This window comes from Vigna unguiculata, chromosome 11, assembly GCF_004118075.2.
Source record: "Vigna unguiculata cultivar IT97K-499-35 chromosome 11, ASM411807v1, whole genome shotgun sequence".
In the NCBI taxonomy this organism is placed as follows: Eukaryota; Viridiplantae; Streptophyta; class Magnoliopsida; order Fabales; family Fabaceae; genus Vigna; species Vigna unguiculata.
In genome coordinates, this window is record NC_040289.1 from 31,639,681 (window position 1) to 31,657,438 (window position 17,758).

Consider the following 17,758-nt stretch of genomic DNA (forward strand, 5'->3'; position numbering starts at 1 on the left):
TTTCTGAAATAAAGACATTGACATTTTATATTCCTCCAACATCTTGCTCCTTTAATAGGCTAATTTAATTAAAAATAATATTTTTTACGATATGATCATCTTTAGTATTATCAGTGATACGCGCCTTTTTTTTAATTTTAAAATAAATATAAATATTTTTTAAAATTTTATTATACATATTTATTTATTTATTCTAGTTTAAAAATATTAATTTAAAAGAAAAATTAATGAATTCAATTGTCTGATACTAGTGTTAAAAACATCCCCTAAAGATGTTTTTATCTGTGTGTTAAAAAAAAGAATTTTTGTTTTCTTTCAATGTAATTTTGCATTTTATTTACAAGGACCAACCAACTAAACATAAGTTATATTTATTTGACGTACTACTTTGTTATTTTCCATGTCGAAACTAATATTTTTGCTTGAGAATAGAATGTTTCCTTATCTATAACTACGTATAAAAAGATACTTTATTTTAGAGTTGACATTTCTATTTTTAATTTTATTTTTTAATAAATAAATTTTTTAAATTAAAATAATTATTTTATTAATTTTATTTTTTAATAAATAATTATTTTTTAAATTAAAATAATTATTTTATCAATTTTACCTGTTTTGTTAAATTTATTTGTTTCATTCATTTATAGATAACCGTTTTTAAGAAACAATTCCAATACTTTTAATAAGTAAAAAATATATAAACAATGAAGCGATAAGAAGTAAAAGAAGCAGAAAGAATATGAAAAGTTTTTACACTAGATTGACTTTACTTCCATCCATATTGAGTTTCAATCCAAGTAATCTTAACTAGAACATTGTTACATTATCACTGAAAAACAAAGTTTTATATACATTCCGCATGTATATCCAACTAGCTCAAAAACTGAAAATTTAACAAAAAGAATATCATAACAAATGTAAAATTCTAATATAGATATATACACAAAAGTTAGGTGTTACATCAAATTCTATAAGAAAAAGAAATGGAATCATGCAACCTTTTATGCAATTGAAATAAAATAAAAAAGTAATATCAAAGAAAAATATTTTAAGAAGTTGTGTAATCTTTAATTAATAAGATGTTCTCTTAAAAGTATGTTTTGAAGCTAAAAAGATAATGAAGACTGTATTATAAATGTGTTGTTTGAAAATCGAAAGAAAATACAGTTGTAAGTTTTGAAAAACAAAGTTAATCAATTATTATAAGAAAAAATAGATTATTTTGTCTCAGAGTGGATCTAAAAACACTTCGGAGTTACATAGTCATTTACTGTAATCGATAATTATTATTTGTGTATGTAGTGTTTTGAAGATCAACCAAATAATAAAATATTAAATTTTAAGATAACCAGTCATCTAACTTGTGACCATTAATTATGAACTGAGATAATCGATTATATTATTCTTGTTAATAAACTTTTATAAGGTAACTCGTTTTATAAACACTTTAAATGTTTTGTGAAATAAAAATATCTTGTTTGAATAATTTTTTTTAAACAAATTGAAATTCTATTTCTTCTCTTCATTTCACTTTTTTGGCTCAGCCTCACTCAAGATATATCTAATTTATATTCATATGAGACATCATCAACTTCTCTAAGATTAATGTGTCATTGACTCAACATTGTTTAAGGAGTTTTTCTAATAGTTTAACGAGGTTAATCCTCTTTAAGATTTTGAAAACATTTGTTTTTGCAAAAAGCATCCCTAGCTGATGTAGGATTATTATCAAGCCTTCATCACTACCATTTCTCTAGACTAATATTTTTGGGGAAAAAAATGAAGATAAATGTTACAAGAAGCTGTGAAAATATATTTTCCAAGAAAAATATGTTTATACTAAAATTAAAAAACTTTAAAATATATTTTATATTGGGGTGTCAAAATGGAGTGTGGTCCATGAACCATCCCACCAACCCCTCAAAATAAACGGATTGGGTTTAAAATTTTAACCCATCAGTCTATTTGGACGGTTTCACTTATACCGTCGAATTGACAGACCAAAGGTGGGTCACTATTGATTGTTAGTCCATTTTATTATCTTTAATTAAAAATTAAATAATTAAATAGATTAAATTTTCTGTATTATATTTTTGTAAATATGTAATACTATTATAATTTAAATCATTAACACTTATAAACCAAGTTTCAATTATTAGTTATTATAAAGTAATTTGAGATGTAAATATAATAATTATTTTAATTTATCCAATTAAAAATATTAACTAATCAATTAAATTTTAAAAATATTTAATTGATTAAATAAGCTTTAAATATTTATTTATAATTATATATATGAAAAAAAGTGACGGATCAGCTCGTCGACCCACCATTTGATGGGCAGGTTACAATTCCTGATCCATTTTTTTTATGGTCGGTTAGTCCAACTCAATCTGTTTTTGACGGATCAGAGACGAGGGTAGAACAAATCTTGTTTTGTCACTCTTATTTTATATTAAAATAATTACTCTATATATTTTTAAATTCAATGTTTAAGAAATCCAAATATCACTTATATATCACAAATGCTATCATAGATAAATTATTTTTGACATTACCAACCTCATCCCCAATTCAGATTTATTTGAGGCCAGAACTTAATCCTTAGGTTGTCAACAAAAGGGCTAAAACATTATCTGAGATTTAGACATCTCAAATCCAAAGCGAAAGCGATGCTCTTGTATATAAGGGTAGGATGATATAGTCTTGATGAGGGTAGATTTGATGTTTAGTTTTTAATGGGTGGATTTCAAAGATGACTTTTGATTTTTATGTTCATATTTTACATTAGTAATGGTAACTTTCTTCAAACTTTATTATGAGATGAGCTAAAGTATCTTTTATAAGGTGATGCATTGAGTCATAAGATGAAGACATATATGTATTATTTATTAAGGTGATTCATTGATATTTTTGTGTGATAGCATGTTTGAAAATAAGACTTATACTCTCGTTAATGTTTTATTTAGTTATTGATATATATATATATATATATATATATATATATATATATATATATATATATATATATATATATATATATATATATATATATATATATATATAAATATTCAAGTGTAGCAAACTGTTAAAAGAATTTTAGCCTATTCTATTGTGTGTACAATGAAATATAATTTGAATTTGAATTTTTATGTTTTAAGCTTTTAATTTTAATTTGTTTGGATTTTTTTATCAATTAAAGATTATATTGTTAATCTATTAATATTTAAGATGATAAAATATTTATTATTCATAATATAAATTTCTTTTTTCTTCATTCTCTTTTTTATAATTTATATTTAAGCTTAGAAATATTTTTCATAGACCCAAAATCTAGGTATTGCCATTTTAAATCCAGTTTTATTAATTTACTAAAAAAATTGAAATTATTTTTAAATTTTACAAACTATAAAGTAGAATTTTATTTGAGTATTTACAAATAAATAGACTAAAAATTCTAATTATTTCTACTTATTTACGAGTGTTATATATTTTTTTATCCTTCACGTATATGAAACCGGTGTATTAAATATATTAAATAAGTTTGTCTAATGAATAAATTATATTTTTTTAGGTCTGCCTTGGATCCACAAGAACCCACAACTTGAATAATAATTCAAACGACAATTCTGTCAATTTTAAATAAATTGATTTTTTTTTTATTTTATTTGTTAAGATAAAGTTTATTAAATCAAAATTACCAAATTAAAATTTACCAAACTAGAATCTAACAGATTAAACGAAATTCATTTTTATTTGATTACTGATGTAACTTTTCAGTTTAAATTTTTTTTCAGTTTCAAGTTTGCAAAGCCTATGATGCAAACTGTGCACATTTAACTAATCAAACTTGTAAAATGGCTATATAATAATAAGAAATTTAATAATCTAGAATCTAATAATGGACAAGTGATCAAAACTAGGGATGGCAACGGGGCGGGGCTGGGACGGGTTTCGCTATCCCATACTCATCTCTGCATAAAAAAAATCATCCCCATCCTCATACCAAACCCAACGGGTATCAAACTTTTGTCTCATCCCCATCCCCACCGGATAACGGGTATAATCTCGTACCCATACCCGTACCCATGTTCTAACTACTTTAATATTAATTTTTATAAAAGAAAAAAAATTACAGTAAAGAAAACATAACATTATCAAATATTCAATATTAGGAGGATGATTGTTTCTTCCATATCAAATAAATTATATTTGTCTACATTTTAGATTAGAATACCAAATAAAATTTTATAAGAACCAAAACATTTATTAAATTTGTAAACTACAACATTGATGAACTTAGTTGATAAAATTAAAAAATATTTTCTAATGAATATCTTTTTTATACACTAATAAAAGTTATAATACCTCACTTGATCAAAATGATACAAAAAACAAATAATAAATATAATAATAAAATTTTGACATAGATTTTATATCTTTTGAACTTCAATATACGTTGGATAGTGACAAGAAAATATTCATAGCAATTACATTAAATTTTTATATTGTAGTAAATAAAAGGTTAAAATACATTTTTGGTCCCAATTTTCGTCAAGTTTTTTCAAATAAGTCCTAATTTTGGTTTTGTATTCAAATAGGTCCTTATTTTCGTCAATTTTGTTCAATTGGGTCATTTTTTGCTAACACTGTTTAAATCATTGACGACCATGAACAGTGACTGTCACGTGTCATTTCGTGATTTTTTTGAATTTTTTTTTTAAAAAAAAATTAAATTTTTTTTTAAATTTTTTTTATTTTTTGTAAATGTACACCTGTCAACCCAAGAGCGTGTCACGTGTCACTTCGTGATTTTTTTGAATTTTATTTTATTTTTTGAATTTTTTTAAATGTCCACATGTCAACCTAGTAGTGTGTCACGTGTCAAAGTCAATATTCTATATTCAAAGATGTGACCAAATTTAATTTTTATATCAAAGTTATAATGATGTGAATTTTAATATATTATATAAAAATATTTAATAAAAAATGTGAATTTTAATATACAAATTAAATTTGGTTTTAATTTGGAGAGGGACCAAATTGGTTAATGTTAACAAAAATTGGGACCTAATTGAACAAAAATAACAAATATAGGGACCAAATTGAATTTAGAACATTGCCTTGACACGTGACACGCTACTCGGTTGACACGTGGACATTTGAAAAAATAAAAAAAATTTAAAAAAATTCAGAAAATAATTCAAAAAAATCAAAAAAACCACGAAATGACACGTGGTACACTCTTGGATTGACACGTGTACATTTAAAAAAATTAAATTTAAAAAAAAAAATAAAAAAATAAAAAATTCAAAAAAACCACGAAGTGACACGTGGCAGTCACTGTTCATGGTCGTTAATGATTTAAACGGTGTTAGCAAAAAAGGACCCAATTGGACAAAATTGACGAAAATTGAGACCTATTTGAACACAAAACCAAAATTATGACTTATTTGAAAAAACTGGACGAAAATTGGGACCAAAAAGGTATTTTAACCTAAATAAAAGTTATTTATACAATTAAAGTGAAAAAATTACGGTATGATTAATAATGAGTTATAAAATAACAAATAATTAGATAGAATATATCAAATATTATTCTACAATAAAAAATAAATAAAAATATTAAAAAACTAACAACTGTGTGTTTTAGAAATAATTTGAGAGACTATTGAAAGAAATCGCACAAAGAAAATAAGTGTATAATTAAGGTATGATAAGATGAAAAATACTTTAGAGAACTAATTATTAAATTATGTTTGAAGTCGTTAAAATTAAATATAAATATATTAGTGACCAAAAAATTTGTCATCAAATTACAAATAAATTAGTAATTAAATTGGTCACTAAATCAAGTACCGATTCGATCATTGAATCGGTCACTAATTTAATCACTGATTGAGACAATAAATCAACTACTACCACCAATGACGAAAAATAGTGACTGATATGGGTTAATGACTAAATTAGTCACTATTTCATGTTTTTCTTGTAGTGAAATATCATGTATTATTCCTAAATATCATTATATATATATATATATATATATATATATATATAATTTTAACCACTTCAAACATAATTTAAAGTGAAAAATTACAGTATGATTAATAATGAGTTATAAAATAAATAAAAAAATTAGATAGAATATATCGAAATATTATTCTACATGATGAAAATAATAAACAACAAATAAAAATATTAAAAAACTAATAAATGTGTGTTTTAGAAATAATTTGAGAGACTATCGAAAGAAATCGCACAAAGGAAATCAAATGTATAATAAGGCATGATAAGATGAAAAATATCTTAGAGCACTAAGGAAACTTTTCAAATATCAACATATATACTCAATGGTTGAAAAGTAACGAAAATTATTTTAATGAAATAAAAGAGTTATTCAAATTAAACAAAAATTAATAATAATAATAATAAGTAAATAATTTTTTTATATTACCTTAAATTATGAGTATAAACATTCTCATGTGAAAGGAAAATATATAATAAATAAAAATATTAAAAAATAATAGAAATATTCAAATTGAGCATAATTTTTTTTTAATTAACATACATCATTCTAACATAATTACATAAAGGTTATGATAAGATAAAAAATATATTAGAGATGCGAATAAATTTCATGACAAACCAAATAATTAAAAGAAATAATATATATATATATATATATATATATATATATATATATATATGGTTACTTAATTAATTGTGAATATTTTAATAATTTAAACGAGAATGTAGATATAGCGGGGACGGGTGTTATGGTGGGGATATGTTCATCCCCATACCCATCCCCATTTCCAACTGAAAAAATCGGGGATTCCCCATACCCATATCCATACCCAGTCAATGCGGGGATTCCCCGTCAAAACGGAAACGGGTTCGGACAATATTCACGGGAACGAATTTATTTATCATCTCCAATCAAAACTAATTCATATATACAGCTATTAAAATCATTTTATCTTAAGAAATCTAATTAAAATAAAAAAGACTATAATCTAAATTAAATTATATTATTTTTATCTCACTCTTTTAACATGTGATGTGACTGAAATGAATTTACATAGTTTCAACCAATAAGCTTGTGAGTTAATAAGCTTGTGAGTTGCCTTATCTAATAAAATACCAATTATATTTAAAAATAAAGATATTAGAAAACTATTTTATTAAAATAATACATATGTTATAATTTATACATGAAACTATTATACTTAAAACTATTTTTTTTATTATATCTTAAAGTTTAAACTTGCTTATTTTACTTTTTATTTTTCTAAAGCAAACCAAAATTATCCTCGGACTCAACATAAATATGGATTAAGTGGATGAAAAAGATTTATAAACTGCTTGAGATAAAGAATTTGATGAGTGGATACAGATTTATTAAATAATTATTATATTCAAAAAAATTAGGTTTACAATCATTCTTACTATTTCTGTCAACAATCATTCTATTTATAATAAAACCAATCCTTCTACTGCTATCAAACATTTATGAAACAAATCAAAAGATCCAAAATCGATTCAAAAAATTAATTATAAAATAAAATAAATAAATACTACAAATGGGTTACTAGAAACTCAATTGATCAAACCATGAAACCTAGATAAAAAGTGACTTATCTTATCTATATTAAGAGACAAAATTTTGGATTTCTTTTTTAAACTATAACACGTGAATGAACAGTTCTTCTTCGAAGAAATCGAAACACCAAACTAATAAATTCTATAAAAAAAATCCTTTGGAAGAAAAAAAAAAGAGAGGTACGAAGGGAATGTTTTTTCAAATATAGTAATAATTATATTAAATGTAACTTATGTTTAATTATTTAATTTTTTATATTATTAAACTTTTTATTAAATATTATATTTATAACTATACATAATTATATATTTAAATAAAATTATATAAAGAAATTAATTATATTGAAATAATAATAACTATTTGTATTATTATTAGTATTTTATTAAAATTAGTAATTATTAATTAACTTATATTCTTTTTACATTATCTTTTTTAAATGGATAAATAAATTTATGAAAGTAAAAAATAAAATTTAGATTTAGTTTAACAAACCAAATACATCAATTAAAGCACAAATATTATAATTAGTTTCATAAAAACATATAATTGTTAAATATTTTGTGAGTTAAAGTTACACGAACATTTATGCAATTAATATATTTTAATTACTAAAAAAGATAAATATTAAAATTAATTAAAGAATATTAGTTATAAATTTAAAATAGTTAAGTGTTTATTAAATTTAATTTTTGGATACAAACATTTACATTGCTATCTCAATTATAATTTTTATTTTAAAAATTTTAAATATTTGAAAAAAGAGTCATATTTATAAATAATTTAAATTATGTTTTTTTACTAAAAGTATAAATTAAAAGGTATAAATTTTTAAAAATCAAATTATATAGTATTATTTAATTCTTTTAATACACGTAGTTATACATGTAATAATATTAAATATAATTAAAATCTTAAAATTCTGATTTTTAGTACTTTTATTTTGTCATTTATTTAAGTTTTATATTTATGATAAAAAAATACATTTTAAAATAGCCCGTGTATTGCACGCGTATAAAAACTAGTTTATAATTTAAAACTAATTTATGATTGTGACTTCTTTCCTTTCTGAGCTCTGACAGGTTTCATATGATCGTGACTTGTGCTTCTGGACGGGGCGAGACGTTGATGTATGTTTTATGTTACATAATATGGGCATCATCCATGGCTCATAAAAAGGTTATGCTCATCATCCATGTAATATTGTCATTGTCAAATCACAGATTTAGGAAACAAAGCCTTTTGAATACACCATGTCCATAAAAAATAAGATAAGATAAATGGCTTAATTAGATAGTAAAGATAGAAAATATAAAGTGATCTTGTATTTCTTTTCACAAAATAAGTTCCTTTTCTGTATTGTTTACAGTTCTTTATGTGAAGACACTTATTTTATATATAAAAAATTAACCATTGTAAAGTTAGTTTTTAATAAGCTTATCTAATTTCCGTAGTTGTCCTAAACACACCTTTAATTTTGTGTTTAACTTAAACGGTGAAAACTGAATGAGTTAGAAGATGAAACAAAAGAAAAAAAAATGATAAAAAGTAAAATTGTTTAAATTAAGGAAAAAAGGTGAAAAATAAAAATAGAAATAGATTTTTTTTGTTGATTTTCTTTGTTGTGATTAATTAAGGAAAAAAAAAGGTGACGAGTAGAAATCATATTTTTTTTTAGATGTGTCCGAAGTTTTAAAAGTTCTTTTTGAGATTTGAACTAAGTAATTTGACACTTTTGAGTTAATCCCTACTTAATAAAATCATAATACTTTTAAAATTAAAGTTATTATCTTAATAGTGTTAGATTAGTTCAATTCGAAGATTTTGCAAAAGAAATTCCTAATCACATACAACAACCAAGACTTTTCATACTTTTTACAATTCCCAGTTGCACATAAACATGTTGAAATCATTTATCTCAAACTTTATCATTAGCCTCAATTTCAATTTTCATTCCAATCCTAATATCAAATTAGTCATACCAAGACATGTTCTACATTCATCATTACTTGTCATATAAAACCCCAAATCCAAGATACAACACAAACTTGTAAATCAAAAATCAATCCCATTTTCAGCATCAATAACCATCAAACATTTTAATTTGGTCATCTAATCATAATTTTAAGTTGTAGAATCAACAATTAAAACAATTACTTAGATAATAATTAAAAGTAGCTTTCCTCACTTAGTTTGACGATTCAAGGTTATCTAAAATGTCAAACTACCTTCAACTCTAAGGGATGCTCTATCTATACATAGAAACATCACAAACATGAAACAATACCATTATGATCATTGATTAATAGAGACTCATATTGATGACTCTAAGGTCACATGCAAACAAGTAAAGTCTACATACCAAGAGAAAGACATATTGGACCAAGAAAAATGATAGAAAACCAACTTATACTATTAGAGATTCTGATCGGTTATCCTTATAGAACTCAATACTCTGATTACAGATACGATTCTTGATCGTCAAACAAATGAGTAAGAAAAAAAACACCTAAAAAAGTCAAAAAATTTCTAAAAAGTAGTTTCTAAAAATATATGTTTTAAAATAATGAAAATCGTTTATAAAAATTTTCATTTATATAATTCTTTTTAATATTAAAATAATTGAGTTTTATTATTTTTAAATCATTATCGATTCTAAAATAGTATTTTCACTATTTTTATAAATCATCTCTATAAATAAAATTGATTCTTATTTGAGCTTACCATACTATTTTGATAAACTTAATAATGAGTTTTATCACTTCGACTAATATTATCATCGTTAACGAACAAAAAATGTGAAATAATCTTATACAAACATTTAAAAGATTAAATTATCTTTTAAAATTTAAAGGACTGACTAAAAAACAAGATGAGAAAAAAAAGCTAATCAGAATAATTATCTATATCCCTTGTCTTTTACATATATAGCCATATAAAAAAATTATATACCAAGACTTGTTTGTATCCCAGAAAAAGTGAAGTTAGGAAAAAAGAAAAGGGTGAAGAGATTCCATTTTAATCAAGGGATATAAAAGTTAAAAAATCCATAAAAGTTGTGCATGAGAAACATTTCTCATAAATTTGAGTTAAAGGTGTGAAAAGTTAAAATAATACAACATTCATTACGTTGTATTCTTTTTTTTTACCAACAACTCACATTAAAAATGACTACAATAAATTAATTATAAGTATCACATAATTAATTATGAGTTATATATTTTATTTTCAATTTTTTAAAAATTAATAATAATAAAATATAAATAATAATAAAATTACATTTATTAAAAAAAATTAAAACAGTTCAGTTGAAGTGTTAATTACAATTATCATCCATGCTGAAAAATTCACTAAAAACATATGTTTCAACTCAAGATTTCTCTCACAAATAACTCTCAACTCAGAGTTGGTTACAACAAATCATAAAATATCTTATTTAAAAAAATAATTGTCGAACTAACTTTCATAAATACACCAAAACAGTTAGAGAAAATAAGCTAACAGTACTTCACACATCTGAGCTTAACTCTGACAATACAATAGGTAAAGGAAGTGAAAAAAACACACATTCTTAAGAGAAAAACACAAATTATCATCAAAGAGAGACGATGTTGTAGCATAAGATATTCGTAAACTATCATACAGTTTATCGTATCTGACTCTTTAGGACCTTTCGTAAGAATATTTTATTCATAAAAATATTGTTTTTTCTCACTTTGATTTATAAAATTATTTCGCTTAGACTACAATGTCATGTCTGTCATAAAAATGCAGTGAGCAACGACACTTTCTTTATTACTTTATTCTTTTCGCTCTGTTTTGGCTACTCAATATTCTTTCTTTTTCTTCTATAAAAAGCCCCCTTGCATCGTGACTTCGACAACCAGCAACTTCTACGTAGCATCTCTTCTTTCTTCTCCACAGAGACCAGACAACTCAGGCTTTTTCGAAAGAAAAACGCAACCACCAACATGGTTACTTCAGACAGAAACATGTTACAGAACTACGTTCCAGTTTATGTCATGCTCCCAGTAAGTCATGCACATGAACTAGTGTGTTTCTAGGCTACCCGTTAAAACAAATGACTATACACGCTAATTGTATCTTGTTTTGTTGTTTATCTTTCAAACTGCTGCAGCTAGGAGTTGTCACTGTTGACAACGTTTTTGCAGACCCTAATGGCCTCAAAGAACAGCTTTTGAAGCTAAGAGCAACGGGTATTGATGGGGTTATGGTTGATGTGTGGTGGGGGATCATAGAACAAAAGGGGCCTAAGCAGTATGATTGGAGAGCCTATAGGATCTTGTTTCAGCTGGTTCAGGAATGTGGCTTGAAACTTCAAGCTATTATGTCATTCCATCAGTGTGGAGGGAATGTAGGAGATGTAGTTAACATTCCCATTCCCAAGTGGGTGCTCGACATTGGAGAATCTGATCCTGATATCTTCTACACCAACCGTTCAGGCACAAGGAATAAGGAGTATCTAACTATTGGTGTGGACGATAAGCCTATGTTCCATGGAAGAACAGCCATTGAGGTGAACTAAGAGAACTAAAATTATCTTTCTTATAACTAGCATTCTTGTTGTCAACCCCCTAAGAAATTTTGCTACCAAGGAACGTATGAACGTATCATGCGTATATTTGCCTTCCAAAAATTGACCTGGCCTGCTTGATAATCTAATTTTTCCCATTAAAATTAAGAAGTATAGTGTTATTAATACTGACATGCTAAAAAACAAGAAAACTGATTCAGTCTATTTGGTTGAACTTGTCTGTTGTAGGTTTAACTTGTATAATCCTACTCCCAAAAGATGCTAACTAAACTGAATCAGCCTTGCCACTCAATCCTCTTTTCATCAATATCACACGTATGAAGAAGTAAATGTCAAAAAAACAAAAGAAGAATATTCATTCTATAACAATAATTTATTGTGTAACAATAAGCTGGACATGTTTCAGATAGACTTCTACATGTACAGATAGATATGGGAACAATGATCATGATTATCACACAGCATGTTTAAACTTGTTATTGTATGCAGATATACAGTGACTACATGCAGAGTTTCAGAGAAAACATGTCAGATTTTTTAGAATCTGGACTTATTATAGACATTGAAGTAGGGCTTGGTCCAGCAGGAGAGCTCAGATATCCCTCTTATCCACAAAGTCAAGGATGGCAGTTTCCTGGTATTGGAGAATTTCAGGTGAGTCTGGTCTTAGCTTTCAAAACAGAGTTGTTTCTCATCCAATCTGGGATTTGATTATTTGAACAACTGAAACATCATAAGAATGAAATTCTGCAATATGCAGTGCTATGACAAGTATTTGAAGGCAGATTTCAAAGCAGCTGCAGCAAGGGCTGGCCATCCTGAATGGGAACTGCCAGATGACGCAGGCCAGTATAATGATGTTCCAGAATCTACGGGATTTTTCAAATTAAATGGCACATATGTCACTGAGAAAGGGAAGTTCTTCTTGACTTGGTATTCAAACAAATTGCTGAGTCATGGTGATCAGATCCTAGAGAAAGCCAACAAAGCATTCCAGGGCTGTAAAGTCAAATTAGCGATCAAAGTAAACTTCATAGAACCTCAATTAACAGTCTCCTTAATTTTCTACCAGATGATTAACCTAACCTCTGACCATGATGACAGGTATCTGGAATCCACTGGTGGTACAGAGTTGAAAATCACGCTGCTGAGCTTACTGCTGGATATTACAACCTTAATGATAGAGACGGATATCGTCCCATTGCAAGAATGCTGTCTCGCCATCATGCCATTTTGAACTTTACGTGTCTTGAGATGAGGGACACAGAACAAAGCTCAGATGCCAAAAGTGCACCACAGGAGCTCGTAATGCAGGTAATGCAATAATTTTTCGCAAGTTAAAAGCTTGTTCTGCTTCTTAAAGATAATGTCAAGTTTAGATGCTGTATTATAGAGGTTAAATTGCCAAACATGAACACATGACAGGTATTGAGTGGAGGTTGGAGAGAAGACATCCTAGTTGCTGGAGAAAATGCACTTCCAAGGTATGATTCCACAGCATACAACCAAATCATACTGAACGCAAGGCCACAAGGCGTCAACAAAAATGGCCCTCCAAAACTAATGATGTTTGGAGTGACATATCTTCGCCTATCAGATGATCTACTGCAACAATCAAATTATGACACGTTCAAAAAATTTGTGCTAAAGATGCATGCAGATCAGGTCAGCAATTTTTATGCATGTACTTATAAGAAGATATTTTGTTAACTTTCTTCAAATGCATAATTACCTTGAAGATTGCTAATCCTGTTCCCCTATAATTACAGGGTTACTGTGCAGACCCTCAAAACTACAATCATGTCATAACTCCATTGAAGCCATCGGGACCAAAGATTCCCATTGAGGTTCTTCTTGAAGCGACTAAACCAATACCACCATTCCCCTGGCTTCCAGAGACAGATATGAAAATTGATGGCTGATTTCCAATGGTGCTAAGAGTACTTAAATAATCTGCTGGAAATAATAGATACCGTTCAGGATATAAATAAAGCACCCAGCCACCAAAATCAGCAGTATAATGCCATGAAGTAGCAATGTCTAGACATCTAGGCAGTGTTCGCGTGTGTACTTTTCATGTGTGTATTCCTATATATAAAGTTAATAAACTACTTTATCTGTCTCTAACATGTTGAAATATGCTCATGCAACACATTTTGTGATCAACTTACACCAGCGTACGATCTTAGACCCTTCTTATTATTAACCAAATTTGATTAAGTGTTTAAAACAAAATTAATCTTTTGAAAACTATATGGGCCAATCCAAATACTGTAAATTATATCACAAGTACCTTATCCAGGGGAATAAAATCTTATTACAAATTAACTTTCCGTAATAAATAGATTTAGAAATAGTATCTAGATATGAGAAGAATAAATATTTTAGAGCTCAGAACACATGAATAATTAACTTTAGAGAGATCTCTAACTACAGGCAAGTAACAAATTTATGACATATATTAGCAATGATGCTTTGGCATACCACATACCTATGTGATAACGCATACATATTGAAGTTTTATTGAATTTGGGTTTCATCCTATATCGACTTTCATTGCTAATTATTTAAAATTTACAAGACATTATTTTCTTAAAGTCCTTGTCTTCCTCAAGTTTTTGCTGAAAGTGAAACCGCAGAACTAGTTAAAATAAAAGCTTCACAGATATTTGCAAAAAACTATAAGGTTAAAATTTCCGGGTTGGTTAAGAAGATGGGTGGGGGTGTAATATAAGTTTGATTTCACTTAGGTTACATGTACTAGAATTTCTAAGCTGCATTTCTTTTTAATGGTTCATTGCCATCATATTTTAGTTCTCCCTGTACTCCATTATTTAATTTGTCGTTCTTTCTATTTCTGTCGTCTGTTGCTCCTAACACACCTCTTGTATTCTAAAATCCTTCCATTCTTAGGTCTTTCCATCTGAGTTGTCACCATAATCGGGTACTATACTTCAAAAGCATTTTGCTTGTGAATAACAACTATTAGAGAACTTACTTGGCTGTGGCTGTTGTTAGGACTTCTAGAGAAGCACACAGAAAATGATTTAGTGATGAATATATCATATCCATCTATTTTAGCACAAGACAAAACGATTCAGATGTTAAGGTATGATGTCTGGTTGAATGTGAGTTTGACATGCTCGGTACAACAGCAAGGAGGGAGTTGATTTCTCGTGTACAAAGTACTGAAAACTTGAGTTTCTTTTGAACTTAGAAAATTGTCTCCAGATATTGGGGCTTTGAGGCAAAACAAGACACTTCAGATTATGGATAAAGTGCTGATTCATCTGCAATGCTAATGGCGAACTGAAGATGCCACATTTTGTATTGCAATTTCCTTTCATAAGTAGCTTCTTTTTCTAGCTATCAAATTTCCATGGACCAAATTTTGTATTTTCAGTTGAATTTTATCAACTATTTCATCAAACTTCCATCAGCTCACCAATATCCACCACATGAGCATAAGCCATCTCTAAAATGATGGAACCTACTTATATCTCGCATGATAATCTCCCGATCTGTGAGCTTAGAAATCATTTTTATTACTGTGTGGCAATCTCCACACACACGAAGATTCTTGGTTATCCTGATTGTGGTTCCCGGAGCAGTGGTAATAAGGGCAAAAGCAAGTGCCAACCTCTCGCTATGATTCCACAGCATTTTCTCCTTTATTTCCTCCTCAACATCGAAAAGAACTGAAGTAGTGTCAGGTTTGTATCCAGCTTTCTTCAGCTGCTCATTCAAGTCTTTCAATTTCGCGTAAATATCATCCGACTGCTGGTGGGAAGTATCCCCAACAAAAAATTGATGAAACATTTTATTTAGCTCAACAAAACTGTAACTAGGTGCTTTCTTCAATCTGCTTTTTTTCACCAATGCCCTCACATTTTCTACATCCTTCCACCGTCTCTCAGCAGCATAGATGTTGGAAAGGCAAACATAGCCACTCGCTCCATTTGGATTCAATTCAAAAAGCTTCTGCGCCGAGATCTCTGCTAACTTGACATTCCGATGCAATCTGCATGCTGAAAGAAGAGCAGTCCACACATCCTCATTGGGTTCTAATTTCATACTCTGTATAACTGCATATGCTTCATCTAAGTACCCTGCTCTGCCAAGTAGATCCACTAAACATGCATAATGAGTGGGTCCAGGGTCTACATTATAGTCTCTAGTAACTTTATAGAAAATTTCTTTACCCTCATCCACTAATCCAGAATGACTACATGCAGATAAAACTGCAGTGAAAATGCCCTCATCTGGAGTTACATTTGTACCTAACATTTCGTAAAAAATGGAGACGGCCTCTCTTCCCCTCCCATGAATTCCAAATCCAGTAACCATAACAGTCCAAACAGCCAAATTTTTCTCAGGCATCTCATCAAACACACAACACGCACAAATTAAACTCCCACAGTTAGCATACATGCCAATAAGTGCAGTTCCAACAGCTACATTCACTCCATAGCCCCTCTTAACACCATACGAATGAACAGACGTGCCCAACCGCAAAGCCGAGATTTGATTACAAGCCCCAAGCACTGAAATCACGGTCACCTCATCCGGCACTTCACTTCCCTCAACCATCCGACCAAAAAGCTCAAGAACTTCAAAAGCATCCCCACGTTTCTCATACCCGGATATCAAAGAATTCCACGACACAATATCCTTCACTATTAACCCTTCAAATAACTTCCTTGCACAAGATATAGACTCACAGTTGCAGTACATGTCAATAATTGAATTCACTAAAAACCCATTATACACTTTTCCATTCCCACCATTTCTAACAACATGACCATGAATCTCTTTCCCCACCTTCAAATCCATAACATCCCCGCAAGCGGAGAGAAGAGCAAGCAAGGTGGTCCCATCTCCCACAACACCAACCCTTCTCATCTCCCCAAAAATCTCAAAAGCTCCCTGAGTCTCACCATTCTTCACACACCCCGAAACCATGGTGTTCCAAGAAGTCAAGTCCCTGAGAGGCATTTTATCAAACACCACCTGCGCAGCTGCCACGTCACCAAACTTTAAGTACATTGATAGTATCGAGTTCCCCACGTAAACATCCTCCTCCAACCCACCAACTACCACCAAAGCGTGAACCTTTCTACCAATTCCGCGAAGCAGAAGGTCCCCACAGGCCTTCAGGACAAAAGGGTAGGTGAATTTGTCTGGCTTCTGTCCAAAACGCAACATTTCACGGTAGAGAACAAGGGACTTAGTGGGAGAGTGGTGGCAGGCGTAGCCCCTGATCATGGAGTTCCAGAGAAACGAATTCTTTAGCACAATTTGGTCGAAGATGAGTTGGGCATGGGGCATGTGGCCGCAGGCGGCATAGCATGCAGCAAGCTTGGTGGCGAGATAGGTGTTGTGGCGGAGGTTTCCGCCGGTGGTGACGTGTGCGTGGAGTTGCTGGGCTTGAGTTAAGGATTTGGAATTGGAGAAGGATTGCAGCAAGCTTCCACATTCTAGAGAATTGAGGGTGGTAGTGAAACAAGGTTTGGGAAGAAGAGCTGTTACCTTGAGTAGTGACATTGAGATTCAGGATGTTCTTCCATGAATCAAGACAAGAGTACCAGGAGCAAGTAACA

At 29.0% G+C, this 17,758-nt stretch overlaps 2 protein-coding genes across 2 annotated transcripts; one reads left to right on the plus strand and one right to left on the minus strand.

Annotated features, from left to right (window-relative positions):
* Positions 1-11,400: 11,400 nt before the first annotated feature.
* LOC114169502 (beta-amylase) lies at positions 11,401-14,280 on the plus strand. Its single transcript, XM_028054676.1, has 7 exons — positions 11,401-11,634; positions 11,742-12,140; positions 12,648-12,812; positions 12,919-13,182; positions 13,263-13,472; positions 13,584-13,823; positions 13,928-14,280. The coding sequence occupies exons 1-7, from the start codon at positions 11,575-11,577 to the stop codon at positions 14,078-14,080; spliced, it is 1,491 nt and encodes a 496-aa protein (XP_027910477.1). The 5' UTR covers positions 11,401-11,574; the 3' UTR covers positions 14,081-14,280.
* Positions 14,281-15,599: 1,319 nt separating this feature from the next.
* On the minus strand, positions 15,600-17,702 carry LOC114170367 (putative pentatricopeptide repeat-containing protein At3g11460, mitochondrial). Its single transcript, XM_028055842.1, has one exon. The coding sequence runs from the start codon at positions 17,700-17,702 to the stop codon at positions 15,600-15,602; it is 2,103 nt and encodes a 700-aa protein (XP_027911643.1).
* Positions 17,703-17,758: the final 56 nt, after the last annotated feature.